The sequence below is a fragment of the Xiphophorus couchianus genome, chromosome 5 (genome assembly GCF_001444195.1).
Source record: "Xiphophorus couchianus chromosome 5, X_couchianus-1.0, whole genome shotgun sequence".
In the NCBI taxonomy this organism is placed as follows: domain Eukaryota; kingdom Metazoa; phylum Chordata; class Actinopteri; order Cyprinodontiformes; family Poeciliidae; genus Xiphophorus; species Xiphophorus couchianus.
The window spans coordinates 33,581,061-33,589,550 of record NC_040232.1 but is presented as its reverse complement, the minus strand read 5'-3'; the positions used below and the strand labels follow the sequence as shown (position 1 = coordinate 33,589,550).

The following is an 8,490-nucleotide window of genomic DNA, read 5'->3' as shown; positions in this document are numbered from 1 at the left end:
ATATTTTTTTGCTTTTGTTATAATGTATTTTAAACAGTAAAAGAATATGCTTTTTTCATATTTTTTTATTTTGCTTGCTTATAATTGAAAAGTATTTTTTTTAAAAAACCACACACACAATCTATTGGCTGTTGTAATCAGCCATTAGATTGGCTGATTACCAATCAGCATTAAAATGCAACTCAACTTTTAGTTTTTTAAAATGCTAACTCACAACAGTAAACAGTAACTCTAAACATGTCATCAAAATGGCCACCGTGCCATTAAAATAGGTTAGTCAAAAAATAAACTTGGTCAGTTTTATTACAAATGTCTTTGGTTAACTAAAGTTTCACATTAGACATTTATAAGATGCAGAGATGAACTTCCTTAAATGACTTTAACTATTGAGAAAGAACAAGTCAGACTAATAAGATACAAAACTGATGAGCCAGAATGACAAATAGCACACAATGACTGCTAATTTGAGCTAACTGGGTATCGATGACCAAAGCAATAAAAAGTCAACTGTCAAATTCTTGAATTGTTCTGATTACATCAATTTAGAACTCAAAGAATAACTAAAGCAGGTACTTTGTGGTTCCATTGGAAAGCACAGAATTATATTTTTGTCCTATAAACTATTTTAAAAAATAGGCTACAAACAGAAAACTCTTGTTTATGTTAAATATCAAAGTTCTTTTCACAGATCCAGTAGTTATCGTTTGCACATTGAGCATCATTCCAGTTGCGTTCGGAGTCAAAGTTCTGTATCTCCACACAGTCCTCATTTCTGGCTTTAAAATGGTTAGGCTCTCCAAAGCGCCAGTAGCTGAAATAAAAAAGAGATTAATAAGTTTTAGGCAAAGAACAACTGTGAAGAGTCTGTCTGTTTATGGTTGAATTAGACTGAACATTAATGTGTGAACCTTTGTGTTAGCGCAGTCCCATCCACCCATTTCCAGGACCCCTCTTGTATTCTATCAGTAAGACCAATCCAGGCTCTCTTTTGAAACTTTCTTGTGAATTGCTGGATCACACAAACAGGAATATAAATAATTAAACATCGCACAGCTGAAGCAGCATCCAGAACATCAGTGTTGCTTTGTTTGAATTGCTTAATCTAGTCCAACAGAATGTCCCACAAGTTTGCAGATCAACTTTATTGATTCTCTAATAAATTGAGTTATGTCTTGGTGCAAAAACTGAACAGAACTGCTTGGAGAAACCCTCGTTTCAATAAATTCAATAACTATTTTTGCTCTGCAGCAAAAAGCACGCTTAGCAAGAATTCTAATAAATTTGTCTTTGATTGTTTACTGTTACAAAACATCCTGGCAATAAATATTGTACAGTTGGATCTCTCAGCACAATCTCTTTGTAAATGCAGACACATTACGATACCAATGTAAGACAGAGGATCTCAAACATCTTATTGGAGATTCAGCCATGTTGAATGAAAATCTCTCAAGAAAGCTGCTTGAAAGAAATTAACTTTTCTTCAGCGCTAAGGTTGTTCACTAAGTTTGGCCAAACAGAAATGATGTAAAGTAGAGATAGACATGGTTAGACGTGACATAGACTCTCCACAGGTTTCACTATGACCCATAGAGCCTTTCCTCTGGGCTTAGAACGTCAAATTGTAGAACTTTCTGATTGGGAAACGATGTCATCTTAGAAACTGATACTAATACTGTACTTATATGCTCCGTAGAAACAAATATTAGCATACAAACCTCTTCTTCTCTGCTGTTTATGATCACCAGGTCGGCTCCTTGATACTGGCAGAAATATTGACTGCTTTGCCAGGACTTCTGGGTTGTAGAAATATAATAGAAGCTACCACTGAAATACACCCATTGTGCCTGCGCAAATTTAGCTATTTAAAAAAAAAAAGAAGAAAATGTCAGTGCATGAAGACAAAACATGAAGATGTTCATTAAGAGCACATATTGAAATGTTCTACAGCTATGTTGCTTATTATTCACAATATTGGACTGTGTGTACCCGATGTTAATGATGGTCTGCCTCTGGAGGTTCTGTTCTGACCCGGCACCAGTGTGTACCCGCTTTAAAAACTGATCATTTGTTGTGACGATTTCCAAAATGTCTTTTCAGTCTCCAGCAAACTTACTTTACCAAATTAAGAGTCAAACTCACCAAAATCACTCAGCTTCTTGGTCAGCTCATTTTTCTCAGTAGTCAGGCCTAACTTCTCGAATACTGCCACAACAGGCCAAACATTAATACATGTCCACATGGAGAAATGTAAACTTTTTAAATCTGATTTGAAGAGTTCAGGGGGGTTAAATGAATCACTACAACATTGTTTTTCTATATCTTTATAGTCTGTAGGTTTCCTACTTACTGCAGGTAGTAAGCTCAATGCTGAGTTGACTCTTTTCCACCGATAGTCTTTGAGACTTGGCTTCAATACCTGAAACAGAATATTCTGTTGGATGGATGATGGTAACACATGCAGCGACTGTTAACTATGTTGCAACACACTCTCACAGTTTCACCACAGGATTATGGAGAAATTTTAAGGCCATAAATCAAGAGCATAGATTTTCGGCTTTAAAGCAGGATTTCATGTCTTTGCCCTAAAACGTGTCATACTTGAGCTTACACTTTCAGTTTGTGAGCAGGAATTCAGTACGATTCTCAAACACACGATTCTTCTTTTGATTACAGTAAAGTCATCTGAGACCTGATGGCTATTGGACCAATGCAATCGTCACACTTACCAGAGTTTGTCCTCTTCAGTCCGTCCCTCTCATTAGTAAGTGAAATTTGCTGTGAAGCTAAAAGCAATAAATCGGATTATTTGCAATGGCATTATTATATTCACATCCATAAATAGATTCAAATTCAGATGAATCTTTAAATACTTGAAGTGTTGTGAAGATAAATTTGTATTTTTTCTTCCCAACGTGGCTCAAACATGTCAAATAATCAAAATGATACTAAGTCATGGAATATATATATTTTTGACAGACTTACTGCAGGTTTTCAGCTGCCTCTTTAAGTCGTCTCTTTCTATTGTGAGACTTCTGGATGTTGCCTCCCTAGCTGAAATATATAAATATAAAAAAGATCAAATGTATTTAATTTATCTGTGAAAGGTAAAGACATTTCTCTACATGACCTGATACTGAAGATAAATCACGAGGAAGCCTGTTGTGTTTGACATTTTTAGGCTTTTCTAACAACTGAAAAAGTAAAATCAAAAATCATTAATTTAGCAATATGTTCCCTTATGATTTTTGTTTCTGCTTAGATTCAGTTCTTTCCTTTGACCATTTTCTATCAATACAAGTCAATAACTACATCTTCCTGTCTTAGTTTCAGACAGAACAAAACATGTTTTGTTAGGACACAGGATGTTCCTGAACAAACAAGTGAGCATTTGTTATCGATCTTGTGACTGCACAGAGAATTCAGCATAATTTCATCGGTTCATCGTATCTTCATATCATTTTCACATGCACATCGCCCTGTGGAAGCAAGAAAATCAAGCAAACATGACGCCTCAGTGCAATCAGCTGACCAATGTGTATTTCTGCTCTTTCAAGAGGAGAGATTGATGCAACATCAGTGACTTGATGCAACTGCTGTAATAAACTCAACTCAACTGGACGATGTTAAAATTACGACCAAATTGGTAGGCAGGTCATTGACTTTGAGTTTCTCCATGTGATTAAAATGAACTGACTGCATATTGCTGTATATAAACTGGATCTATTTGTTTTTTAAAGTGCATTGGGAGATCCTCTCTTGTGAAATGATTCTATTGAGAAAGAAAATTTAATTTCTTCTGTAGCTCGTCTCTCTCTTCAGTCAGGTTTCTGTTGCTGGACTCAAGGTCTAAAATCACATTTTTAACTTCTTTAGTTTTTTGTATACAACATAAATGTTTCATGATACTCTTAAAAACAAAACAAAAACAAAAAAAGTCATCCATGCAGTTTGTACCAAGACATAAAAATGACTCCTCATAGATTGCTGTGCTCAGTTTCTCTCTCCTTACAAACACCAAGTTACCAATAAACTCACCAACATTGATCTTCTTCAACGCGTCTCTCTCTGCAGTCAACGTGTTGCGCTGTAAAACTGACATTTTGGGTGGGCATGTTCATTTAATCTTTTCTTCACAATCAAATACTTTAATGCAAATGTTCATTTATGTTGGTCTTCACATGATAAGTCCACATTTTAATTCTTTATTGGTTTAGCTGCTGCTCACCAAAATCAGCCACTTTTTTCTTCAGCTCGTCTTTCTCTGTAGCCAGGGAATCCTTCTCAGATGCTATTAGAAAACATCCAGCATTAAACCACATGCACAGCAAATAACACGTGTTTTAATCACCACTTGGCAAAAGCATTTTCAATGAATGAATAATTATTACTTTGTGAACATGATATACAGAACAAAGTGGTAAGTTAGTCAGCAGAGAGCAAACAATACTGCGAGCACAAAAAGCTAAAGAGCAGTTCTAATATTTAAGATATCCTGAATTTAAACTATTAGTTTCAACTACAGAGAGTTCAAAAATGATCAAATGTCAGTCAGCTGTATAAAACATAAAGGTCAACAACAAATGCAGTGAAATTCCACTTTGTTCTCAGACAAAACACATCTCTATAAATTAGAATATAGTTGAAATGTCCAATTATTTTTAGTATTTAACTCAAGAAGTGTAATTTAAATCAAAATTGAAAATCAGCTTTTGTGTCTTTTATGTGATGAATAGTTGTGACTCCTACATACCAAAGTCACCTAGCTGCTTAGATCTATAGCTATGTTGCTTATTATTCACAATATTGGACTGTGTGTACCCGATGTTAATGATGGTCTGCCTCTGGAGGTTCTGTTCTGACCCGGCACCAGTTTGTACCCGCTTTAACAACACATCATTTGTTGTGACGATTTCCAAAATGTCTTTTCAGTCTCCAGCAAACTTACTTTACCAAACTAAGAGTCAAACTCACCAAAATCACTCAGCTTCTTGGTCAGCTCATTTTTCTCAGTAGTCAGGCCTAACTTCTCGAATACTGCCACAACAGGCCAAACATTAATACATGTCCACATGGAGAAATGTAAACTTTTTAAATCTGATTTGAAGAGTTCAGGGGGGTTAAATGAATCACTACAACATTGTTTTTCTATATCTTTATAGTCTGTAGGTTTCCTACTTACTGCAGGTAGTAAGCTCAATGCTGAGTTGACTCTTTTCCACCGATAGTCTTTGAGACTTGGCTTCAATACCTGAAACAGAATATTCTGTTGGATGGATGATGGTAACACATGCAGCGACTGTTAACTATGTTGCAACACACTCTCACAGTTTCACCACAGGATTATGGAGAAATTTTAAGGCCATAAATCAAGAGCATAGATTTTCGGCTTTAAAGCAGGATTTCATGTCTTTGCCCTAAAACGTGTCATACTTGAGCTTACACTTTCAGTTTGTGAGCAGGAATTCAGTACGATTCTCAAACACACGATTCTTCTTTTGATTACAGTAAAGTCATCTGAGACCTGATGGCTATTGGACCAATGCAATCGTCACACTTACCAGAGTTTGTCCTCTTCAGTCCGTCCCTCTCATTAGTAAGTGAAATTTGCTGTGAAGCTAAAAGCAATAAATCGGATTATTTGCAATGGCATTATTATATTCACATCCATAAATAGATTCAAATTCAGATGAATCTTTAAATACTTGAAGTGTTGTGAAGATAAATTTGTATTTTTTCTTCCCAACGTGGCTCAAACATGTCAAATAATCAAAATGATACTAAGTCATGGAATATATATATTTTTGACAGACTTACTGCAGGTTTTCAGCTGCCTCTTTAAGTCGTCTCTTTCTATTGTGAGACTTCTGGATGTTGCCTCCCTAGCTGAAATATATAAATATAAAAAAGATCAAATGTATTTAATTTATCTGTGAAAGGTAAAGACATTTCTCTACATGACCTGATACTGAAGATAAATCACGAGGAAGCCTGTTGTGTTTGACATTTTTAGGCTTTTCTAACAACTGAAAAAGTAAAATCAAAAATCATTAATTTAGCAATATGTTCCCTTATGATTTTTGTTTCTGCTTAGATTCAGTTCTTTCCTTTGACCATTTTCTATCAATACAAGTCAATAACTACATCTTCCTGTCTTAGTTTCAGACAGAACAAAACATGTTTTGTTAGGACACAGGATGTTCCTGAACAAACAAGTGAGGTCATTGACTTTGAGTTTCTTCATGTGATTAAAATGAACTGACTGCATATTGCTGTATATAAACTGGATCTATTTGTTTTTTAAAGTGCATTGGGAGATCCTCTCTTGTGAAATGATTCTATTGAAAAAAAAAAACTCACTTAATTTCTTCTGTAGCTCGTCTCTCTCTTCAGTCAGGTTTCTGTTGCTGAACTCAAGGTCTAAAATCACATTTTTAACTTCTTTAGTTTTTTGTATACAACATAAATGTTTCATGATACTCTTAAAAACAAAACAAAAACAAAAAAAGTCATCCATGCAGTTTGTACCAAGACATAAAAATGACTCCTCATAGATTGCTGTGCTCAGTTTCTCTCTCCTTACAAACACCAAGTTACCAATAAACTCACCAACATTGATCTTCTTCAACGCGTCTCTCTCTGCAGTCAACGTGTTGCGCTGTAAAACTGACATTTTGGGTGGGCATGTTCATTTAATCTTTTCTTCACAATCAAATACTTTAATGCAAATGTCCATTTATGTTGGTCTTCACAGGGTAAGTGCTGATTTCAATTTATATGAAATTTTTCCACAATTATGGAAAGAATATAGACATTGTCTAACAATCACTGAAGTTGATTGTTTTTAATTGGTCTCGCTCTTCTGCCAGGGAATTAAGCTGTAAAGCTGACATATTCAGTCGACACTTTATTTAAAGTCTGTTTTTTATGATAATGCCTTATGATTCCTACCTCATAAAAAAAGTTTCCATTTAGCTTTTGTCTTTTATATTATGAATAATTGTGACTCCTACATACCAAAGTGTCCTAGCTGCTTCTTTAATGCATCTCTCTCTTCAGTCAGGTTTTTACAGCGTGTCTCCACATCTGTAACAGAACCACCCAAAGTATGAGGAAAAATAAAAGCATCGTTACCCTTTAGAAGACAAATAATACTTCACACATGTTCAGTTTCTTATTTTTTAAATGGATGCCACTTGCTTTTTGTTCTGTGGTGGAACTTGTGCTTGTACATTACAATTTTATTTTGAAAAGATCTTGAATTTGAACCATGAAAATTGTATAAACCATTTACAGATTACAGATTAGAATAAATAAAGATATTATATGACTTCATTAAAAAAATATTTATGCTTCAAATTTCCATACAGTTTCAGTTCAAGAGGAAAAAGGTTACTTAGAGGCAACAAGACAACATGGCTTACCATAGGTCGCTCTGAGGTCGTCTCCCTCTTCAGTCAGAATTCCCAATCTGGGACCAAAACCTGTTTGGCAGATGATCATGACTTTCAGAACTAAGTACATTAAAATGTGAATAGTTACTGTGCATTGATATAGGTTTACATGCCAAAATGCAATTCTTTTGTGCTAAAACAACAAACAGGATTTGACAAATCGTTTCCCACGGGTTCTTGTCCTTATTTTTCCTAATTTTTCTGTTTCACGTTCTGGGATTTCAAAGTTAGGTTTCAGTACCTCTGTTTGTCAAATTTGCTGAATCTGCAGTCAGTTGGAAGTCAGTTTTGCGCTCTGCTCTCCTCTCATATGTCACCTTCAGGATCACTTAGAAACGTAACTTTTTTTGTAAATGGTTTCACATTCCCTTCAAAAGTTGCTTCTCATTTTCTTTCTACTGTCAGCTCAATAGTTATTTTACTGTTTTGAGTATTTTTTCTTCTTCTTGAAGCTTGTTTTAGTGTCCTACTTTTACCTTATTTGCACATTTGTCTTGTTTTAACCTATCTGTTGTAAATTCTCACTTCTTTGCTCTTCAATGTAGGCTTGTCCGTTCAATTACAACGTTCAACCGATGTCATTATTCTTTGGCAACCTTCAACTATGTCTGTATCGCTTTAAGTGATTTATTTATTCTTTTAAATATACTTTGTTTATGATATGTTGAGGGTCATTTAAAAAAAAACAAAAAACTTTTTTTCTTCCACCAATTTTTGACCGTAGTACCATGACCATGACTAACTCAGTGGTTCAGACTGAAGTCCTGTATTTAATGAACAACATCATAAATACCGAGGCCCGTCCACAGTTCTTCTACTTCTTCACTCAGGGTTTTGTTTCCAGTTTTCAGGTCTGAAAAAGAACATCCATTGCTTATTTTGGGGCTTTCTTTACAATTTAGAGCAAATACATGTGCCATGAAACGGTGCGGTGTAGGTGAGGCAGACGCAGCGGAGTCAGGTAAGATGATTATGGTGTTTAATGGCGAAAACACATAGACGAGTTGACAAGACATTGACAAGGACCCGAGGAGGATCA

At 35.2% G+C, this 8,490-nt stretch overlaps 1 protein-coding gene and 1 long non-coding RNA gene across 2 annotated transcripts; both read right to left on the bottom strand.

Annotated features, from left to right (window-relative positions):
- Positions 1-130: 130 nt before the first annotated feature.
- LOC114145311 (CD209 antigen-like protein E) lies at positions 131-4,099 on the bottom strand. Its single transcript, XM_028018813.1, has 8 exons — positions 4,036-4,099; positions 2,983-3,051; positions 2,727-2,783; positions 2,348-2,416; positions 2,140-2,202; positions 1,716-1,858; positions 909-1,009; positions 131-811 (listed from the first exon to the last, which is right to left on the bottom strand). Exons 1-8 carry the CDS (start codon positions 4,097-4,099, stop codon positions 664-666), a joined length of 714 nt encoding a protein of 237 aa, XP_027874614.1. The 3' UTR covers positions 131-663.
- A 2,474-nt stretch (positions 4,100-6,573) lies between these two features.
- Positions 6,574-7,818, bottom strand: LOC114143988 (uncharacterized). The gene is made up of 3 exons (XR_003595371.1): positions 7,422-7,818; positions 7,015-7,083; positions 6,574-6,663 (listed from the first exon to the last, which is right to left on the bottom strand). It is a non-coding gene; the product is annotated as an uncharacterized LOC114143988 (long non-coding RNA).
- Between the last annotated feature and the right edge of the window lie 672 nt (positions 7,819-8,490).